Source organism: Pholcus phalangioides, unplaced genomic scaffold (assembly GCF_987345545.1).
Source record: "Pholcus phalangioides strain wild (caught in Gottingen) unplaced genomic scaffold, Ppha-v1.0 ptg000015l_1, whole genome shotgun sequence".
In the NCBI taxonomy this organism is placed as follows: domain Eukaryota; kingdom Metazoa; phylum Arthropoda; class Arachnida; order Araneae; family Pholcidae; genus Pholcus; species Pholcus phalangioides.
In genome coordinates this window covers 75,759,010-75,782,920 of record NW_028301608.1, presented here as the reverse complement: position 1 = coordinate 75,782,920, position 23,911 = coordinate 75,759,010, and the positions used below count along the sequence as shown (strand labels likewise).

General features: G+C 37.1%; 1 protein-coding gene across 1 annotated transcript in view; it reads right to left on the bottom strand.

The window, feature by feature from the left end:
* LOC149076698 (uncharacterized) overlaps positions 1-13,750 on the bottom strand; it is a 79,900-nt gene extending 66,150 nt beyond the window's left edge. Inside the window, exons 1-2 of the mRNA XM_089244320.1 lie at positions 13,626-13,750; positions 6,608-6,705 (exon numbers count right to left, since the gene is read on the bottom strand). Of these exons, the coding sequence (XP_089100446.1) occupies positions 6,608-6,677 (70 nt within the window). The 5' untranslated portion in view covers positions 6,678-6,705; positions 13,626-13,750. The remainder of the gene's footprint in view (positions 1-6,607; positions 6,706-13,625) is intronic.
* Between the last annotated feature and the right edge of the window lie 10,161 nt (positions 13,751-23,911).

The window sequence follows — 23,911 nt, the reverse complement described above, 5'->3', positions numbered from 1 at the left end:
TTCCAAGATTTTTAGATCGTAAAAATCCGAGCCCTAATTGAGACTAAAAGTATGAATATTGATCACACATATTTGTTACTTTTTTCGGGGAACTGCGTTTCAACGGCAATTTCCAGTGTGGTGATTTTAAACAATTTCAACAATAACTGGTGATTTTGCCGGCTTATAGAAACGTATTGTTAAGAAGAGAGAAATTTGAAGAAGAAAAAAAGGCTAGTTAACTCATGTAAGGTACGCGTGGCATGCGATTGTTCGAATAGAGGAGCGAGCTTCTATTGACTCGGACTGGACTGAGCGAAGTAAGAGAGTTGAGTATGAACGAATGGCTGCTGTAATTTAACACGAACTCTAGTTGCTGTAAATAAAGGTAAACCTATACAAAACATCATACGCCCGACCCATCCATTAGGATATACGATCACTGTAGATCAGACGTCGAGAGAGCAATTCTTAGCGGATTAATTGAGCAAATTAAATCAATAATTTTTTTTTTTTTTTTGCGAGCCCTCCGATTCTGCCTGGCATCATCGGACGGCTCCCAAATTGGTAAAACGTGTTAGTGCGGGGTGATATTCCCCAGGCGCCAAGCCACCAATCAGCCAATACTGGTGCTTAATCACCTATAAGCAACATATCACAATAGGCAATAAATAAACATCGTCCCAGAGAACCAACTCATCAGTGGGACTATGTTAAAACAGTGATACAATCATTTTCACTATCAAAAATTATGATTAGTTCCAAGTTGATAAAATTCCCTGTTAATTCTGGGTTAGACTTATGTAACCCATAAAATCGTTACCATTTATAATCACCAATCGGAATCTAACTTGGTTAGCAATGTTCTATTATCGTGTATTAGAATGTCTCTCCGAACAATTAAAACAACAAGGTGTTACAAACTATCCAACACAACCACACATTCTCAGACAAGTTGCGGGACGGTTAATTATACTAGGGATCTCCACATACCAGATATATGATCGATCTATCAAAGACTTTGCATCAGTTTGTAGGGTCAGAATAGGGCAAAAACCCATTTTCTTTCCCGAAGACTACCCATAAAGGGCAACAAGGTATTAGTAGTTATTTATACCATTTCACCAGCGATCCTTTTAAAGGTCTTTACATGTTATAAACATATCCTGTGTTATACATATTTGCATATTATATCATAGATTATACAGACACAATCCTCAAAGACAATGATGGCATGGTCGCAACAAATCCATTCAGTATTCAAATATGTAGTCCCAATAGTTGTTTTACGACCATTGCTATCTAAACATTCTTTTGTTAAATGTTAAAAGCACAAATACAGTATTATTTACCTTATATAGTTCACATATTAAATTTATAAATACAATCAACCGTTAGTTTCTATCTGTGTGCATTAAAAATATCCATTAAACATCTTCCGACATTCATCTACTGGCGGTTCCACCATTCTTTGTTACCTTAGTAATCTTTTACCAATCAATCATGTTTCTTACCAAAGAAATACAAGTTATTGTCAATGCTCACAAAATGTTTCACATATATTATATTTTCAAAATACACATATTTTCTTTCCCAGAAGGTCATTACCACAATACTTAAGTCACGTTTCCAACCAAGTCATTTAAATAACGATTTTATCAGTTCAAATATCATTTTACAGTTATTACTGCTAAATATTATTCATATTCAAATTATTAAAATTATAAAATTTTACAAAATTACAAAATATAAAAAAAATTATTATCGAGAGAACAATTGTCAATCACATTATTATTCACAGACATTTGTCACAGAGCAAACAGACATCTTGATCCTTTATATATACCATCCATACTGTTTTACCCCTCTCCCTCTTCTTTACTCGAGCTGCTCTTGAATCTTCCATGATCGTGTCCAGTCACTTTTATTATTTGCGAATCGATCACACAAGTGGCGCTGGTGTGAATTCACTGCCAGTACTCACAATATATGATCATTGATTCTTTGATGATTCTGGTCAGTAATTCTTTTATTCTTCTGTTTTTCCACAAAATTTTCAGTTCCAGGTCTCTCATGTTTCTAGGAATTGTTTTCTCTCTCTCCTCTTTCCAGTATTGACACTCGTAAATGTAGTGTCTTCTTCGTGTATTTGTGTCTCCACAAAATACACATAAGCTACTTCTCCCATGGTGCCAACCTTGGTAATAACCAAGTGCACCGTGTTCTGTTAAGAGTTGATTAATGTAAAAGTCGCCCAGTGTTCTTTTCGTTCCAACCCCTGGATAAATTGCATATACAGAGCGTCCTTTTGTTGTTGTGTCCCATTTCTTTTGCCATTCCCTGATGTTTTCCTTCTTCAGTTTAGTCTTGATCTGTGCTTTACTATATTTGGTTGCAAGATCAATTTGGCTATGTAGTGCTCCAGATTTTGCAAATTTATCCACATATTCGTTGTGCTTGTTACCCGTGTGGGCCTTGACCCAATGCAAATTTACTACCCTTTGGACACATATCTCTTTAATTATTTTAGTTTCTTCTTCATACCTGTCTGGTCTTTTCAACGTATTCAGACACGACATGGAGTCGGTATAAAGGTCTACTTCTTCGATTCTCATCGATTCTATTCTTTCCAAGGCCATTTTAATTGCTAATAATTCAGCTCTATACACCGTGGTGTTATCTGATAGTCGTTTTACTTCTTCCTCAAATATTATTCCATCTTTAAGGATTACAAAAGCGCAAGCAGTTCTCTCCTCCATTCTCGAGCCATCCGTGAATACTTCCCATCCTTGTTCTCTATTAATCTTACTATCCCATGTTAAGCTCCGCATTTTCCATGGCTCTTCAAAGTCAATTGGCCCGTGATAAATGTCATTAGGGGTTATTTCTTCTCCATGTACCCGAATATTTTCTCGTCGCGTATGCAACAAAAAAATTGTCTTATTACTTTGTGCTATTAAATACAATGGTATACATCCTGCTAGTACTTCTAAATCATCGTCCGATATGGATTTATAGCACTATGTAATTGCCAATAGTGGTTTTCTTTGAATTTGGGTTAGTTTAGTTTTCAGGTATAGCAGATCTCGATACCAGATTTCGCAACCATATAATATGGTTTTTTGAATACAAGTTATATTTCCTTCATAATCTTTGGGGATATACCCCAATCATTTGAGATTATTCTTCTAATTCTGTATGTCATTCCAATGACCTTTTTGTGTACCTCCTTTAGGTGACCAGTGAAGTTCATGTTATAATCAAGTCTTATTCCGAGGTATCTGATGTTATTGCTATATTGCAGTCTACGTCCATGCATATAAATTGGTGGCTTTCTCTCCACCTCTTTACCATATTTGAATATGCAATAGTTACTCTTTTCATAATTTATTTCGAGTTGATATTTTATTGTCCATCGATATATCCTTTCAAGAATATCCTCGCTGTATCACTGAAAAGAGCTATAATTTTTTGAAGTTATTGTTGTTACCACTAGGTCATCTGCAAAAGCCTGAATTGTTTCTTGTTCGTTTAGTTCCATTTGTAATAGTTCATTTATATATAGTGACCACAATATCGGTCCCATGGACGATCCCTGTGGGACCCCCATATTGTAGTGATGTATAGTTCCATTGGTCTCATTTAATATACTTCTGTTACTCAAGAAGTCCATTATTACACCTCTTGAGTATTTATCAAGACCCATATTCGTAAGTATATATCCAGTTTGTTCTGTCGAGACACTGTTGAAGGCATTTTTCATATCTATTCCAATGACACAAGTGTAATTCAGTTTACCTTTTGTTCAATGTTGGTCATTATGGTTCCTACCAATTGATCTAGTGCCAAGAGCGCGTTCCTTCCTCTTCTGAATCCAAATTGTTTCTCTGAAGTTAAACCATGTTTTTCTAAAAAGCAGATCAATCTATTCGTTATAATTTTATCATATAGTTTCCCCCAAACTGGAAGCAAGCATATAGGTCTATATGATCCCGGTAATCTACTATCTTTATCTTCCTTGGGTATAAATGCCACTCTTGCCCTTTTCCAGACTGTTGGGAAGGACCCCTCCTCAAGACACTTATTACATATGTCTTTAAACCATGTTTCATTCGATATGAACAGTTCTTCCACAATTCCGGCTGTGATCCCATCCGGACCTGGAGCCTTGTCTTTTCCAGTTTACTGCAAGGCCAGCTTGATCTCTTCAAGCGTAATCTCATGAAACTCTTCTTCATTGTATGCTTCATTTAAAGAAGTTCCCATATTATATTCCATGTTCTCTACGATTCTAAAGTAATGACCAATTAAGGTTGTAACTGTATCCCCTGCAGTCGCTCAATCAATACGTTCATGTCTATATTATTACTTGGCTTGTTCTCATATTTCTAGTTAATTCGTAGAGACCCGATTGCAGTTTTAATAAATCGAGTTCTCCAATTTTTAAATTTTTCTTTATGTGATTTCTAGTCAGGCCCGTTGTAATTTCATAGGTGAAAATCATGTGGTCACTCAGGGTTACCTGGTCCAACACCTTCCATTCCACGATTTTTTCTCTATTCATGTTCTTTATTATTGTCAGATCTATCCAACTTTCACCTCTGGTACTTCGGAAAGTCGGCAGACTGTTTTGGTCATTAATAACTATGAGTCCTAACTGGTTTATCAATTCTTCCACCGCTTCCCCTCTAGGGTCTGTTGGTCTTGGGCTCCACATGGGGGATTTTGCATTAAAATCGCCATTTATGATGATCTCCGATTGATCATAGTTGTATATAATTGTTCTAATGACATTTAGGTAAATATGTATGTCCGTGGTGGTGTCACAGTAGACAGAGATAAAAACAAGTGTCCTTCCTTAAAAACATGTTATCCTTCATCTCTATAGCCACCAGATTTGCATCACTCCTCACCACGAAAACATTTTCTGTCAAGTTGTTCAATAAAATTCCCGCTCTAGGAGTTGAGCTTGCGCTCACAATTTCTATTTCTTCATCGAAGCCATTTATTTTATTGTCGAGTATATATGGGTCATTCATGCTCACTAATTTCAATCCTTGTGAGATTATGTCTCTATTAAGTTGGTCTGTTGTTGCAATACAGTGATTCAAGTTCAAGTGACCACACTTTATCTTCATTTCCGGTGTGTTAGGCATAGTCTATGCGTTCTTTTAATCTCTGGGTCTCTTTAATATATGTTGGACAATTCTGATCTCTTACTGGGTGATTACTATCGATCTTTGTACCTAATTTGTCGTTCTGTCTTTTGCAGTTGCAGCAGGTTTCTTCTGTTGCACATTTGTCTCTTTTATGGTCTGTTCCACCACACTTGTCACACCTTTCTGGCCCTCGACAGTACTTACTTATGTGTCCAAACGCTAAACAGCGAAAGCAGTGTTGTATTCTCAAGTATTCCCTGCATGTCACTGAGGTCCATCCCAGGAAAACCCTATTCATATTAGTTAGGATTCGAAAATTTCCCGGATCCATTTCTACTATCCAATTAAATGTACCGTCTCTGTTTCTGTTTGGATAACTATATTTAACGTTGATCACTTTAGGTCATTTTGTGTTTTAATACACTGTGTTATATTCGATTTATTAATGGTGTTGTCCACCCCATAAATTATTATAAAGGTAAATATATTTTCGGTATTTTTTTCCTTAATGAAATGTGATCACCAAATTTTAAGGTTTTTTCTTGAAATATATTTCTTTTACTATGAGGAACAATCCTTAGTTTTCAATCACTTTAACGGTAATTGGCAATTTCATTAGGAATAGCAAGTTTTGGCGGCAATTAACGACGATTTTCTTGATGAAATATCGAAACCTAAAGTATAATATGCTTTTTTTAAGCATAATTAGTAATATCTTTAGCCGATAATTTTTATTCAATTAAAATAAAATTATCAAGTCTGCCTGCGGACCACCTACACCATCGTCACGAAGCATAGGTCGAGAAATGCTGCCATATTAGAATGAGTCACACAGGTGGATACACACAGTGCGGGGGGGGGGGGTGGCTCGCGTTCAGTATAAAAACTTGTTATTGGCATAGGCGAGACAAAGGAAGTGGACATTCCCTTCCCCCTCCAATTTGTCAGGGGCGTCGGCATTGTTTCAGAAGTGAGGGTGCTCGGATTAAATTTTATGTGGAGGCTTTTGATTTCTGAATTATTTCTGTGGAGGTCCTCATTCTGCTCGTCTCCATGCTACAAAATCCTGCACAGCAATCCGCCTCCGACGTCACTGCTGTTTCTACTCACGATGGGTCGAGTAAAAATTTTGTAAAAAAATTTAGAATTCGTGAGAGACTTGCTTGATAGTTGCAACCATTGACGATACAGTATTTCTGTTTTTCTTTTTTTTTAATTTTTGCAGAGGACTTCATTTTTATGTCGACACTTATTGATGAATCGAAACTGGGGGGAACCCCCACTCAATCTCAACGACATACAATATGCAGACAAAACGAAGCGTAATTTTTACTACGACTTACATACTTTTACTGTAGCATTTTCTCCCACTTTTCGCCATTACTTCTATTTTATAATTTTACGTTTCCGTTTTTGGTTAACATGCTAAAAGAATAAGAAACAAACAAACAAAAAACAATTGGCCTTACCCTCGTTGCATAATATAGTTTGAAAACTGCTTATCAGCGACAGAAGACTGATGAAGTTCATCAAGTTCATGTCCGTGCTTTTCTGTATTAAAATCTACCTACGAGTCAATCAATGAAAAGAAAGAGGGCGCGGTCAATGTCGTTTAAGAAAATAAACAAAAAAATTAGTATGTAGTATGTATCAATATCATTTCATATACTGCGTACGAGTATGTGCATTATGGTACCATTCAACATATATGCGCTCCATTGGCTAAACATTCTATCTATCACTATAGTTTAGATGGTAGAACGATTGACCAGCATTCGAAGGACCCGGGTTCGAGTCCCGGTAGGAGCAGAGATGAAAATATTTCCAAAATCAGTATCTCTACAAAATTAGCCAGTTTTCTGTACATCGTGTATCAAGTAATTGTAGTCCACGAGTTTCAGACAAATAGCAGCTTTTCCTGCGTGAATGCATCTGAATCAGTTCATCGCGTTCTTAAGCGTCGTAAATACGTACACCTGAAATCGCAAAATGTGTTCTCATTCGAAACTTACTAAGCAACGTAAACAGGGAAGAATTTTTTGGGCGAAATATCATATGATCGATTGCCAAGTGGCATAACGTCATTTGGAGTGATGAGAAAAATTTAAACGGATGAAAGTATTATTAGAATATGATTTCAGAAAGGAAGAAAACTAAGCTACCTTAAGCGTCAACAAGAAGGGGAAGGTGTAACCATATGAGGTGAGTTCAGCGCGAGTGAAAAAGTGCAGTTCCTTCGCTGTTAGATGTGTCTTAACGTCTAAAAGAGTGATTCATAACCTTTTTTCCATCCCATACCACAGTGCGATTTAATTTACAATTCCGCATTCCGCACCCTCTTGAAGGATGTATTATTGTAACAAATCTATTTTTCCAGAATGGACGTTTTTACTAACTCTCTGTGGCCTTATATCACATAATGTGTTTGTTTGTTTATACATTGTTAAAAGAAGGTGAGAAGAGAAAATCTATCTTCCAAGAGAAGAGAGCGTGTGTTGTAATGTGGCTTCCAACCTGGAAGGTTGTCTGTTTGAGTGTGCTTCGAAATAAAGTCCTTTTCTTTAAGTTTCGTAGTTTTGTGCATTAATTGGAAACCCCTCCAATATCAAGTGTCTAGAAATATTCCGCCACCTCACGAAAAAGAGACGCACGTCCTCCCGACGTTCCTAAAACTGGTGCCTAACGTCGTGGCTCGAACGCAAGGCGGTACAAAGCGGACATCCGATCTCAGTTATGAGGTTCCTGAGGTTCTAGAATTAGGAGAGGAAGTTACGAATGATTCGCGTGTAATAACATATCTGAAGCGTATAATAACAAAGTCCTCCGGTTATGAAGAAGAATTCGTGAAGGCCCTGCTGGCAGTGCCGTCTTAAGAGCATCATGGGCCCCCGAGCCAAATGATTTTTGTGAGGCCCTACCAGGCAAATTTTCGAAAATCTCAACCAGACCCCATTTTTGTGATGCCCCCTTTTCTCTTGAGGGCCCCCCCCCGGGGGGCCTTAAGACGGCACTGCCTACTGGCTACCATTATCGGAGAAAGAGAGGAAGAAGAAGAAAGAGCTAGAATAGCTGAACGAAGAGAGAGAGAGGAAAATCGCTGTATATAGAATCGACGAAGAAAAAAAATGAGAACGATTCGCCTGGAACGTTCTTTTGAACTTGAAAAGATGCGGTTGCAGCTTGAGTTTCAACGACTCTCACAACCGGCAGAAGAGCCATCCGTCGCTCTCATCGATCAGCCCAAGTTCGACGTGAAAAGGTTGATCCCAAATTTCAATCCGAGTGAAGATGACATGTCGTTACTCCGAAAGACAGCTAAAAATTCTTGAAAGTGGAGTAGATGAACTGGGTTGCGTATCTGCTGGAAGTTTTGCCGAATGAAGTTGCTAAACTCATTACTCGAGAACTTGAGGATAAGGCCCATGATTACGACCACATCCGGGAGGTGCTCTTACGCCGTTTCAAGCTGACTGCGGAAAGGTTCCGGCAGCTCTTCTCTACTCACAGAAAAGCACCTGGAAGGACTATCACTTTGAGATCCAAAATTACTTTGAAGGCTGGCTTCGAACTAAACATTGGAAACTTCGACGAGCTGAAAGATCTGATGATTTCGGATCAGATGAAGAAGAGGATTCTACCTGAAGAACATTTTCTGGATGTTTGAAGTGAGTGGACTACCTCTGAAGATATCGTGGAGAAGCTTGATGCTTATGATAACTTTCGAAACAAAAAGAGTGAGACCCAATGTGAGAGGAAGAAGTTGCAGTTCAAGCAACATGAACCCCTAGGTCCCCAGTGCGACAAAGAGACTTTCATTCTAATCACCGTGCGAATCCGGAATCCGAAGATGCATGACGTCATCCTATCTTAAGATGCTATGATTGTAGGGAACCTGGTGTTACCAAGTCCCGATGCCGAACGTGTAATCCTCCAACGGATAGATCTGGACCCAGTGTCAACGCTTTGGACTTATACAGTTTATCAACCCATCCTAACACGGAATCGGAAGATGTAAGAAGCTGTCTTGTCCTAAGATGTACTAAGGTGTGAAGAACCTGATGCCATCAAGTCCCGATATCGAACGTGCAATCCTGCCACGAATACCCCAGAAGTTAGTGTCGACGCCTTGGACTTTTACAGTTTCTCAACCGAGAGACGTCAAAGAAATGCTATCGAAGTCATGATTTGTAACGCGCGTGGAGCAGTGTGTGCTGATACGGGTGCTACACATTATTCGGTGGCAGGGAAGAAGCTATGCCATCTCCTACACGAACATGGTTTGCCCTTTTCCCGCAAGACTATCGTTATGAGACTAGCCGATGGATATGCTCGTAGAGCCGAAGTCCTAACTACGACTGCGGACATTAACATCCAAATTAAAGTGATTCCCACCGAGATGATGGTGCTACCACAGGCCAGGGAAAACCGAACCCTTCTCGGTACCGACTTTCTCAGAGATGCTGGAATCGTCCTGGATGCACATCAAGGAAAGTGGTACTTCTCTGAAGTTCCTGAGAAGCGGCATCCGTTCGTCGAATCTGAGCCCATCTGAAAGCAGTGCCCACCTGGCACTACCTGCTGAGTCATCATCGTATCAACTTTGAAGATAAAGGTACCCACCTAACTTCTCAGCAACGAGAAGTTGATTCCTTCCCGGCGGAGTTCAAGCGATGCTCCAAGTCAGGGGGAGGAAAGGTCTTCCTGGAGCACTAGATCAACAGGAGTGGTGATGGCCGGGTATACCGCTGTAGAGGTGGCCCTGGAGAAGGCTACGCGAAAAGTGTCGTCCATCAAATTCTCGCTCGACCTTGCGAGGAAGGCATGCTTACTATAACTGCGGTCGACGTGGACACGTTGTCCGAGGATGTTTGGATCCGATAATGTGTTACCAGTGTGTGTAGAAATCGTGGTCATATTGCCCGTAATTGTCCCAGCAGCCACGTTGATAAACTATCCGGCTTGATTCATAAAGGAGCCAAGCGGTGTGAGCTATTGAACTTCATTGTAGTGGAGAATAATGCACGGACTTTCTGAGAGTCCCAACGTGGGAATGATGTTTTGGATAAGATCATCGAAAACGTTGAATCTACTCAGGAAGCTGAAGATTACGTAAACGGAAGAAAACTAGAACTCGTCTTGAATCCCGTAAAGCAGTACCGATTCCAAAGGGAGTTGACTCCATTACGAGATTCTGAGACCACAACCGTGGTTACCCGGACCCCAAGAGAGCGGCGTTCTACAAAAGTGCTTCCGAACCATAGTGGGCATCCTGAGAAATATTGTGATTCAAGGACTGAACTTCAACCTGACACAAGAGTGTCGGTAGTTGCCCGCAGCTTCCCTTTGTGTCCGTCAGGAACTACTCCCAAAGGAAAAACGGCTCTTACTGGCTACTCGCCGAAACATCGTCGGAGCCAGAGGGGGGAGATTGTAACGAATCTGTTTTTCCAGTATGGACATTTTTACTAATTCTCTATGGTCTTATATCACATAATGTGTTTTGTTTGTTTATACGTTGTTAAAAGAAGGTGAGAAGAAAAAATCTATCTTCCAAGAGAAGAGAGCGTGAGTTGAAATGTGGCTTCCGTCCTGGAAGGTTGTCTGTTTTGACTATGCTTCGAAATGATGTCCTTTTCTTTACGTTCCGTATAGTTTTGTGCATTAATTGGAAACCCCTCCAATATCAAGTGTATAAAAATACTACGCCACCTCACGGAAAATAGACACACCTCCATCTAAGGAGGCGCAACCCTTATAATATCTATTTGTTGAAAATTTAAATAAATTATCCACTAATTAATCCTTATGGAAATTTTAAATTGAAAGATAACTGCAAAATTAATTTATTGTAGAAAAAATGCACGTAGATATCGTAAAAAATTGAAATGAAACCAACAAAATTAAAATCATATTGATTTTTGGTGACATTTTTTTTTCTACCAAAATACTTCGAGATTGCGATTCTTTCTTTAAAAGGGTACTACCCGCATATTATTTAAGTGATTTCTGGTTTTTGTTTCCATCAGCAGAAGCGGTGTAAACCTAATTTCGTAAAGGTAGGTAGCGAAGATAGACGTGTTTGCGAAACTGCCTTCCCCTAGCTTTGAAAATGGTCGCAACTGAGCTCAAAAAAATTGTTTTTAAAAAAATCAGAATTTTCAAATTCCCTTTTGAATATGTGCGTTGGCGCGCTTCTTTTTATTTTTTTTTCTTTTCTGAGTCTCTATGAAATCATCTTTAACTAAATTATCATCATTAAGATCAAAAAGCAACAGATCTACTATCGCAAACAGAAAAATAAACTTTACACAAAAGCATCCTGAAAATTGTATAAGTGTGCGGCTTAGTAGATCTTTTGAAGATGGAAGCATTGAAATTTCACACAACTCATTTCTGCGGCAGACTTAAAAATTGAAACGTCAAAATATCTGTATGGCTTACATTATTAAAAGAATTTAAAAAATTGATCGCAACCCTGAAAATGCTTTCCCGTGCCGCTGAATAAGAACCACTGAATGATCAGACATATCAGCAACTGTTGAATCGGTGTCTAAAGGCCGAAACACACTACACGTGACGTGATTTCATGTCATGTGAGAGACGTCGGGAATTCTGATTGGTCGAAATTCTGTGACGTGGGAGTTTCACCTCATATAAATTTAACTTCACAGAATTTCCACTAATCAGAATTCACAAAGTTTCTGACGTGATATGATTATCACTTCACGTCAGTGTAGTGTGTTTCTACCTTAACTCAAACTTTTGAATCTTAAAATGACTCCATACCTCACAATGCAAATTCGACCTGCTAGCTAGTGATGGAATAGCCCGCATGGTCTCCAAACCTCAATCATATGGAAACCATGAGGGCTGCAGTGTCACGCAAAAGTCTCGCCTCAGAGGCTTACAACGGTACAAATATTCAATCATAATTTGAAAATGGATGACAGCAGTAAAAAAATTCACTCACAACACTAAATACGCACTCAAACTGTCCGGTATACATGCGTACTCATCCCCCCCCAATCTCCATATCCCACAACGTCTATTGTTATGGATTCACTAAAACCTGCTTGTGCAGGCAGGCAATTTTGCACTTGCGAGCATTTAAAAAAATTAATTAACTAGAATGATCTCTTTTCCCCTCTTTCCTCAAAAACCCTGTTTCCACTTTTGGTGAATCCCTGCATAAGGGAAGAAGAAATGCATTCCATTGAAAGAAGGACCGAGATAACAAAAAAACATTTGAGGATTAAAACCGAATTTCATATAAGCAACTATTTCACTGAAGTTCACTGAAGATTTTTGCAATTCCATTCAAACAAAACTGCACTCGAATTTTCATTTAAAGGCATTATGAGCTCATAGAATATCCCTGTAATCGCGTATCTATGATCAATCATGTCGATGTTTTTATGACTTTAAGGATATGCTTTTAATAAATGTAAACACTCGTCACATTCATGGATTCATATCTCTTAAGTATTCGCGTCATTTTGTAATATAATGATCCTTCCCCTCAATCCTTACTCAAATGTATACCATGTCGCTGCAAGAAAGGATGACGTGGGGCTTGCACCTATCAAAAAGCAGGCCTAAAGTGTTCACGTTTTTGCACTTTCTCTATCTTGGCCAGTCAATGCCAAAACGCTCTTACTCCTGTTTCGGAAGATGGCGAAACAAATGAAGATGAGAGGTTCTGGATGTTCTAAAGCAAATTGAGGAGCTTGCCACTAATCCTCCGCACACTTCAACGAACAGGGTAACTAAATATGACCGTCGACTATAATATATCGGCGACATCAACACCGATGGCAACAAAAACTTGTCACCTTCATGTGTTTGATGAAAGATCCCATTTGAGACTTTCAATTGATTCAGGATCAAACAATATTCTTGCATTCCATACACAAATCTTCCTTTCACAAAACTAGTTCCGGATGCTTTTGAATTGTTTGCTGCCAATGACCCTAAGATACCCGCTTCGAGCACCAAATTTCTCAATGTGACTGGATTAAGACGTTGTTTCCAGTGGAAGTTTCTCGTTACAAGCGTAGCAATACCGATAATAGGCGTGGATTTTCTTCTCAATTTCGGACTCTTAATTTATCTCAAACACCGCAGATTAATGGGCAGTATCGCAAAACTTTCGCAAACTATATTTTATGCAATGGTGTGTTTTATAATTTTAAGAAACTTTTCACACTTTTGCTGCTCTAGTTTGATAACTGTAGTGCGTAGAAAAAATCATAAATGCAAAACATAATATAACACATCGAAAAGTACCAATTTATATTTAGTGAATTTCGCGAAGGATTCGAAAAATTCTACATTACAATATATTTCAATCAGGAAAAAAATAATTAATTCTAAACAATTAAGAATAAGAAAACAGCAGTTATGGGAGCTATGAATGGGCTAATCACAATATAATTTTTTTGTATGGAGCCGATAATAGATGAATTAATCAAGTATAGTCACAAATACCTTCTCTTCGTTCGATATTCAACCCTTGAGAGACACCGTAAGTAATATCGTAAGTCGGCATCAGCGGCGATTGGAATAATGGTGCTCACAGTATTTCAACACCCGTATAATCACAGGTGTACGTCGTCCCACGATGATATACAGATTCTTTCATTAATAGGCTATTTTTCCCCTCTCAAGCCATTTTCTTATCTTATCAATAACGTTGCACTTAACTGTAAATATAATTCTCTTTTCATAATTACACTATGTCCCAAAAGTTTATGGAAACTTATTTTTTCGATAATAACCTTTGTAGCACATGGTGTAATGAAATTTAGTTTTTTCACCGAAAAGGAAAAAAAAAATTTCAATGATATAAAGAGCATTCTCTTCAAAAATAATAAAAATTGTATTTGCAATCGTTAATTTGTGAAATTACGAGTCCCAAAAGTTAATGGAATAATCAAATGCATTACACTATATAATATTTTATTTGTTTCTAGTTTTGTAATTGCATGTTTAATTGGGGGGATTGCTATATTTTAGAAATATATCACATCCATATTTGTTATGGGCATCTTTTTCTCGGCCACCTCGTTGGGCATTTTGCCTGTTGTGGCCTTGTATTTGTATTATAATTTCTGGCAAACACGTGCGAATTAAGAACTGATCATTTTTCATTATTTTGAGCGACATCAAACACGTGATCTTCCATTGGAAGAACTAAACTTTGTAGGAGTTGTGGGTCCAAATTACACCATTCTATTTCTACAGCATGTTTCAAGGCGTTCGTCGAGCTGAAGTGTCACCCAATGGAGTAGACTTAATAAGTATATTGCTGAGATCAGGACTCATCGGTAGCCAGTCCAGTAGAGTCACATTTTTCATTTTGAAGTATGTTTTCGCAATGTTGAACTGCATGGGAGCATTGTCCTGCTGCAGGGACGCCGGAATATATCTGCTCGTGTTGAGCGAGCAATACCAATCACTTGAATGGTATTGCTGAGCAACACCATTCAAATTCAGCTAATAGAAAATTTCTCATTTAAAGTGCCCTCCCAAATATGAGACTATCATTTTTTCAATTCTAAATATGGATCCTAATTTATTTGGTTTAGTTAGCCTCATTAGTTTTGCCCCTGAAAAACATGGTAACAAAAGTAAAAATCCGCTACTGCACAGTACAGTAGTTACATAATGTTGTGTGTACAACCAGAGCCGCCCTTAGGGATGTGCGACAGGTGTGGTCGCACCGGGACGCGTTATTAGAATCCCTACTCTCTTAGTAACACAGGAAGCGTTAGCACGCAAGTGATTGGTTATACGAGCAAGAAAGATACCAAGTCGTCACGAGGGGCGGAGCGCCAAATAACTCGCTAAGCGGTTTTTAGTTGACGCTACAAAAATTAGTTATGAAAATAATAATATAATATTATTAATATAATATTATTAATATAATATTATTAATATAATATTATTAATATAATATTATTAATATAATATTATTAATATAATATTATTAATATAATATTATTAATATAATATTATTAATATAATGTTATTAATATGTCGTAAGTATCGACAAACATGTCGACTTAAGCGGATGTCGAGTTAGCGGGGTTTCGCTCTAAATTTTTGTCCGATCGTTTTCGTGTACGTAATTATATGCATTCAAACAATTCGATTGAATAAAATAATAACTCTCTCATTAATTTTAATTCGGGGTTGCTTCATAATAGAATCAAAACATATATAAACAATTTACCTCATCAAAAATGATCAAGTATATTTGTTTGTTTTTCTTTCCGCAGAGAGAACAAAAATTCTTCTACACTTTTCAGTTTATCCCGCGATTGTTGTTCTTTTTCCTGAGTGCGTAGGAATCGACGTATCGCATCTACAGCTTATAATGCATCATGGTGAGATGGTGCACATACTTTTCTTCATCTGAACTTTCTGTGTGTGATTTTATTTTTTCGGAACATGAAGCACTTCCTCTTTGATTGATTGATTCTAGAATATCATCATCTTCTAAAAGTCCTGAAGTTACAAAGACAACGTTCAAAAATTCATCCTCTATAAAATCACCTGTAGCGTTATTTATGCTTTCTCCACACGTAATTTGAGAGGAATCTTCGGAAAAACTATCGTCTTCCAAAGACTCGGAACAAAAACCAACATGACGAAAGCAGTTCCGAATGCTTTCGTCGTGACTGACTTCCACGCAGAATCAATCATTTCAATAGCATCTAGAACAGAAATTTTTGCCTCCATTCCAACATCCACAAATTCACAAATTTTTTTGGTCTGTTATTTTCTGTAAAGAGTTTTCATACTTAGGATAATTCCTTGATCCAGTGGTTGTGAAATTGCTGTTGAATTAGGTGGTAAAAAAGCATAATTTTATTGCAGAAAGCTCCGCTATTTTTGGATGTGAGTGGTGAAATTATCCAAAATAAATAAAATTTTTCTTTTCTCACTTGAAAACTTTCTATCTAACTTCCTCAACCATTGTTCGGAAATCTCTGATGCCATCCATGCCTTTTTGTTGCCATCATAGTCCACACGAAGAGTTTTAACATTTTTAAAGCACTGCGGGTTTTTTGATTTTTCGAATAACTAACGGTTTCAATTTTTCAGAACCGTCTGAGTTTGCAGCCAAAAGAACTGTCAAATGATCTTTGTGTTTTTTACCTCCTTCACATTTTTTGCCTTTGAGGGCAAGCGTTTGGTTAGGCAAAATGCGAAAAAATAAACCTGTCTCATCACAATTAAACACATCTGCATCTTTATACCCTTCTATCATTGGTTTCAGAATATTATTATTCCAATTATCAACAGTTTCTTGAGATGCAGATATGCTCTCTCCACAAACTTTCCTAAAAACAATGCCATGGTGCTCTTTGAATCGGGTCAACCATCCAAGAAATCGTAAAACTGAGTTCCACCGAAAACATTCTTTACAATAGACGATATCAAAACTCCCAATAGATAAGATTTTCATCATGTTGACAATATGCACACTTTTTTTTTACCATGGAAAGAATGAAAGACCTTTTTTGGAAACTCCACTAAAATGATAAGCCGGCCAACAGGTTTTAAACATTCATTCGTCACGTACACGCCCCCCCCCCCACCCCCAATGCAGAAAAGGGACCTATCATAGAGAAGAAAGAAACAAAGGATTGTCAAAGTACCCATAAACAATGTCAGAAAATTCTTAGAACTGGTAACAGAAGGCCAATTTTAAAAACTAGTTGTGGTGAAGGGACAAAAATCATAGTCGACTTAAGCGGAGTTAAGCCAAACATGTGTCGAGTTAGAGAGGTTTCCCTACATTGAAATTAGTATTGTGCCAACCAAGGGAATAATAGGTGTCGAGTTATCCACGTGTCGAGTTACCGAGAGTCTACTGTATTAATATAATATTATTATATTATATAGGGATAGGTAAATTTCGTATTTACGAAGCGATAAATGCGAAATTTGCCAATTTTGACGAATAAATGCTAAATTTTATTCTTGAAAATGATTCTTGAAAAGTTTGGGAAATTTGCTAGAAAACGAGATATATAGAATAACATGTAGACATTTTTGCAAATGTTAATCATTTTTTTTAGTTTTATTCTAACGGTTTTTCCCCTTTGAAGTTGACAGCAGTGTACAATTTAAAAATTCAGAAAAAAATACCCTCCACTGATGTTTATGAATTTTATATACACGTCACACACACACACCAACACACTTGCATTAGCATAGCTTTTCAAGTGACAGAGTTGATTTGCAACAATTGTTCTGCCCTCATCGCCACCAATAAAAAGATCACAAAGTAATAAAAACTAGTAAAAATTCAATAAATCGAAAAGCATTAGACGATATAGTTTTACACAGAAAGACAGGATTTTATTAATTGTCAAAAATTTTATTGCTAAAATAGTTACTTTTTTCCTCGAAAGATGACGTTAAAATTATTTATTGCCATCTGTTGATCAGAACTGTAATTGGCAATGTATTCTGTTAATATCTATCAGAAATGCATTCTGGCAATGTGTTGAATTATTGAAAAAAAAATTTAAGTCTTTTTGTGAGAAAACGGTCAAAACAAAATATCACAAAAATAAAAGTGTCTGTTTTTTGACTATTTTTCTAGGGGCTTTTTGCAGTATTTCCTACAGTCGAATCTCATAACGAACGCCAAGAGACCGGAGGAATGACTTCGCTAAAACGAAATTAAAGGAATTCTAGGTTACCTAGCATTGATCCTATGTAAACTTATTTGGAGGATTAGAAAAGTGTTCCTTAAAACGGGATTCGACTGTATCCGGATTATTTTCTTGGTTAAGACCATTCTTTTGGTTTATTATATCCACAGTGTATTTTTAAGCAAGGTATGTTATAGCAGAGGTAAAAATATATAGAATATGAATGAGCCATTTAGTTCCCACAACGCATCCCAGACCTATGGATACGTTAGATGTCACCTGGACAATGAACTAGCCTTGAACTGTAAAAAATAAAAATAAAAAACAACCTGTGTTATATATTTACCATCTCAGTACTCTGGTGAAATACGGTAACCCGTATCTATTTGAATTGTAATCGCATTTATTCCCATGTATACTCACGTTAAACTCATACAGTATATTCGCATATATTCTCATTTATTCCTTTTTTCGCAAATTTATAAGATACAACACTTATTTTTATTTTGTGGACATTTGTGGATTGTGGTCATAGTTGTACATTGCAATTAATATAATTTTGTCGTTTTTGGAAATTACACTCAGTTTTTGATAACTATTATGTTAACGGCATTAGTCTTGAGTCTTGCTTGTATAGTTATGAAAGTATACATAAAGTATTACAAGGTCTGCAATTTAGTAACAACCCATATAAGAGGGTTGACTACTGAGGGGTGTTCACAGACAGTGCAACTATGAAAAGTGTATAATTATTGTACTATTTAATGAATGAATGAACGATATTTAAAAAAAAATTACTCATGCTCTGTAAACATAAATCTCTGATTTTAGCATCTCTCAATTATGTCACATTATCCGTGGGGGTTTTTGGGTAACACATAAGCTACTCTTTTCACCCCCTTAATGACAAATGTTTCTTCAGAATATAGTAAATATTTCTCGTGGTGAGTGCTCTGAATTCAAAGATCTGTAAATTACCCACTTGGAGAATGGCATTAAAATCTATTTCTCTCTACACATACACTCACTACACTACTGACATGCAAGCACAACTTGTCTTTTCCTTCGTATGCCAATCCCAGGCAATTTGTAGGTCGGAAGACAGCCTGTAAAAGCTAGACACCGACGAAAACGTTAAATTCTGGTCCGGTATGAATGGGGCCAAATTCTAAGGATTACACTACCTATGTTATATCCACGATTTATGCTATATGCGGGTTATGTTATAAGTGTACTGGACAGTATATGCAACTTTTTGGAATTTCGGAAAAATATGTAAAAAAAAATTTGAAAAATAAGGTTAAATTAGGGGGAAAGTAGAGATATTACAGTCGAATCCCGTTTTAACGAATACTGTTACAGCGAAAATCTCATTTTGACGAACACTTTTCTAATCCCCCCAGACAACTTTACATAGGAACAATGCAAAAACCTGGAATTCCTTTATAACGGAATTTCGTTCTTGCGAAGAAATTTCTCGGGTCTCTTGAAGTTCGTTATAACGGGATTCGACTGTACTACAATGTCAGATTTCAATCAAGAACTTCAACACTTTCCAGTAATATGGCCGGTTTTTTTTAATGTGAAATTTCTGATTTTGAAACTTTTTGTTGCGAAATTTACGTATCTCTAAATGTAATTAGTATTAAATAATATAATTAAAGCTTTTTTGAAATTAATAAAATAAAACAATGAAATTTGAGGAATATATTTCAAAAACCGCCTGAAACCAGGTGAGAAAATAAAACGTTAGAGAGAAAAAAGACATCGCTCAACTTCGCCATATTTGAATTTCGCCAAGTATCCATTACATCATGACGTCATGAAAAAATCCCAGGATTCATGAAAATTCAAAATTAATTTTAAAAATACCAAAATTCATGAAAGTTCAGAATTAATGAGGAAAACTCCTACAATTGATGGAAATTCAGAATTAATGAGAGAAATAATTTCAAATTTGATGGAAATTCCAGAATCAAATCAGTTACTACAAAAAAAAATGGGATTGGTCGAAGTTAGTGATGAATCATGACGTCACTCGAAAAATTTCTATAATGTTACTAGCAGAGTAGGATTTGTTTATTCGCCACCGGGACCCGTGATTTAGGTTTTTCCGCACTTGGTGTGATAGAAGTGAAAAAATATTTACATGCATCAAATATATATACAGTGGATCCCGCTTATAACGTTTTCGAAAAACCGTCATGAAAAAACGTTGTAAGTGGGAAAACGCTGTAAACGAGAAATCATATTGAGAATTAGTTAGGATTGAGATAACGAAAATAAGTTGTACTAAGCGGGAAAACGTTCTAAGTGGGAACGTTAAAAGCGGGATTGACTGCACATTTTTTTTTGTAGTAAATTTTTTCAAGGTGCACATTTTCAAGGTGCCTAAGCTTCCACTGATTTGATTTTGGAATTTCCATCAAATCTGAAATTATTTTTCTCATTAATTCTGAATTTCCATCAATTGTAGGAGTTTTCCTCATTAATTCTGAACTTTCATGAATTTTGGTATTTTTAAAATTAATTTTGAATTTTCATGAATCCTGGGATTTTTTTCATCAATCCCTGACCTCAGCAACTTGCGACTCGTAACTAAAAAAGGAAATTCACTCAATCGCTTGGGAACATTGATTTTTGTGTCCCAGTCCTCCATAATATTTAAAGAGAAAGAGCAATGCCCAGGGCACCAGACTTCCTGAACTGCCTTAGATGTGACCACATCTTCTCAAGTCCACCATGTGTGTGCACATGTTACCAATAAAAATACAATCTATCTCCGCCAAACATTGCATACACAGAATCCAATCCGAGCCCACAATACATGCGCAAAATAAATATAATACGCAACAGATCCGCCATTAGATACCTGGTCAACTTGTTGCATAGAATATATTATATTCTGGCAGACTCTCGCAATGTTGATTCAGTAGCCAGAGAATGAATTCAGATCCCAACCGATTCAACACATCCACCTGGAGAATTACGGAACATTCTACTTGAAAGCGGAACGTATGGTCTGTGGTAAACTATCATATTCTATCCGAAGAAATTTATTATCTTTATTATTTTGCAAAACAAGCACACTTCGAGCAACACCATTCATTTTTGACTTCCGGCGTACCTATCCTGCTGAAATAAAAAATGTTCGCCCCCCCCCCCTAAAATTTAACCAAAAAAGAATGAAATGATTTAGTGCTAATGATTTCCCTAAAAATTATCAACTTTTTTTCCGTCAGTAACATCTATTTCTCTCCATAAGCTTTGAATCCAATCTGGCATCTCGAAATGCGGTGCTTTGAGAGGGCTAATTGACGGACAATTTTCCACATGAACCATAAAATCAGCAGGTTTTTTTTTTTCAATTCTTCTTAAAGCCTTAACTGACGATATAACTCAAACAAGAGGCCCGAGAAATTCCACAAACAAACATCACGTGGGTAAATACCATTCTTTTTATCAGCCTGTCATCGTGTGGAGTCCTATAACAAAGTCTGACTATCCAAAATAGTAAGGCGTCTTTCTGGCTAAAACGGAATAAATTATGCTTTTGCAACGATTGAGTGCCTTTGAAATACATTAAATAGGCTTGCTTTGCAACTTCAATCTCAAAATTTTGTTAGTCACGTCCACAGAAAGCTACGTCGCTTTTGCCGTCTAGCAAACGAAAAATTCTCTCACACCTTATTTCGTCTAAGGGCAGGATTAAACTATAAAAGTCCTTTTATAAAACTTGAGAAATGCTACTAATATAGCTAGAATGTAACCAATAACCTTATTGGTGGCACTTTTCAAGTTTTATAAAAGTAGTTTTATCAAACTTTTATAGTGTAATCCCGGCCTTAGGCCAGGATAATAATGCAAAAGTTTTATAAAAGTTACTTTATACAAATTGAAAAATTTAGCCAATAAGTGCATTGGTTACACTCGAGCGAATGTAACAAATAGGCTTATTGGTTGTTTTTTGCAAGTTTTACAAAATAAATCTTTTATTACACTTTTATATTGTAATCCCGGCCTTTACTGCATTTATAGGTTTCAAGACTTGAGTCACGATTACGAGTTTCAAATGTGTATGTATTAGGTAGTTTCCAGAAACTTTTGGGACGTGATTTTAACAAATTAACGATTATAAATACAATTTTTATTATTTTGTAAGTATGCTCTTCATATTATTGAAAAAATGTTTTTCCTCTTCTGTGAAAAAATTAGATTTCATTACACTGCGTGCTACAAAAGTTATACAGAAAAAACAAGATTCCATAAACTTTTTTCGGATATGGTGTATATTTTTTGTGAAAAATTCTTTACATAATCATATTTTTAACAAAAAATAATGTCATACCTTATGATCCGAAGAATTTGAGTTAGAGAAAAGGATTTTATAACTAATTTATGAATTAAAATAATTTTTGCAGTGTTACGCGTAGTCATTTTTTTTTTTCTCCCCTTTCTCGAGAATTTTTCACCATTTCACGTTCCCAAAATCTCGTCGGGAAAATCACTGATGCGACGAAGTACTACTTAACAATATAGAAAAGCAAGTACAGTATAACTACTAATAATATAAATACATATTCAATATACACTTTCACTGTTCACTTTCAATGACTTTTTCGCGTCAGTTTTTAATAGAGAATACGATATTCAATGTACGGGTGTTGCATGGAGTAATAAAATCCTCAACGATATTCAACTGGAAGATGTGGAGGTCCTAAATCTTCTAAAAAATGTATGTGCGAGCAAAGCACCAGATGATATCTATCCTAGGGTCCTCAGGGAATGTGCTAATGAATTGTTGGGGCCAGTCGCGCAGATTTGCAGGAGTAGTGATGTTGAGCTTATGGTGTCGTCCCAAGGGATTGGAAACTTGCTAATGTTGTTCCGATATTTAAAAAGGGTAGTAGAGAAGGCTGTGTCCAATTATCGTCCAGAACGTTTGACAAGCTCCCTCAAATTTTGGAAATTATTATCAAAAAGCAATTGGTGAAGTGGCTAGACGAGAATAGTGTATTGTCGGATAATCAGCATGAGTTGAGGAAGGGGAAGTCATGTGTAACTAACCTCCTTTGCTTCTATTATCACGTGACTAAGACACGGTAAGGGCAAAAATTTAGATATTGTTTACCTTGATTTCCAGAAGGCATTCGATCAGGTCTCTTGAAGCGTATACACGAGATTGGGATTGGGGGCAACTTGCTGAATTGGATAGAATCGTGGTTGAGAGACAGATCACAACTCGTTATAGTGAACGGGGAATTATCTGATTGGATAGGCGTCACTAGTGGAGTTCCTCAAGGAAGTCTCCTGGGCCCATACCTTTTCACTTTTTATGGATGAACTCGAACAGGGTATCAATGGGATTGTTAGCAAATTTGCAGATGACGTGAAGCTAATGGGAGTAGTTGAGAATCAAAGCGATAGGGAGTTGCTCCGGACCTACTTGAACAGGATCGGAACATGGGCAAATGAAGGGAGCGTGAAGTTTAGCGTTGATAAGTGCATGGTCGCTCATTTTGGTTCGAAAAACCCAAGATTCTCTTACGAGTTGAATGGTGTCAGTATCCCGGATGCAACTAGGGTCACCGATTAGGGAATTCTCATTGACGAGCGGCTTAGGTTTTCTTAACATTGTTCAGCGACACTCAAAATATCGAATAGAATGCTCGGTTTAATTTTCAAAAAGGTCTCTTCGCGTTTTCCGAAAGTCATTCTTCTGCTTTTCTGAGGCTAGATTCGTCCTGGACTGGAGTATGCTGTAAGGGTTTGGAGACCATACCTACAGAGGGACGTAGACTTGGTTGAAGGGGCGCAGAGAAGAGCTACGCGTGTCCTTATTGGCTGGCACACGGGAATAGTATACGGGACGGTTTGGCGTATTTTTTTGGCACGCTCACTAGTGAGGTCCTTCCGTCCTTTCACTCCTCCCCCCTCTTAGTGGGAGGGAATTTTCTTTGTGATGAAAATGCTGCTTTGCCGCTTTTCTTTTACTTCCGTTGATGATGCTTTCTCTGTACCCATTAGTGTACAAATAGTAAATTATGCTGCTTCGCTCTGGCGCATTCTATGAAAGCTCAGATTAGAACCTTTTATAAACAA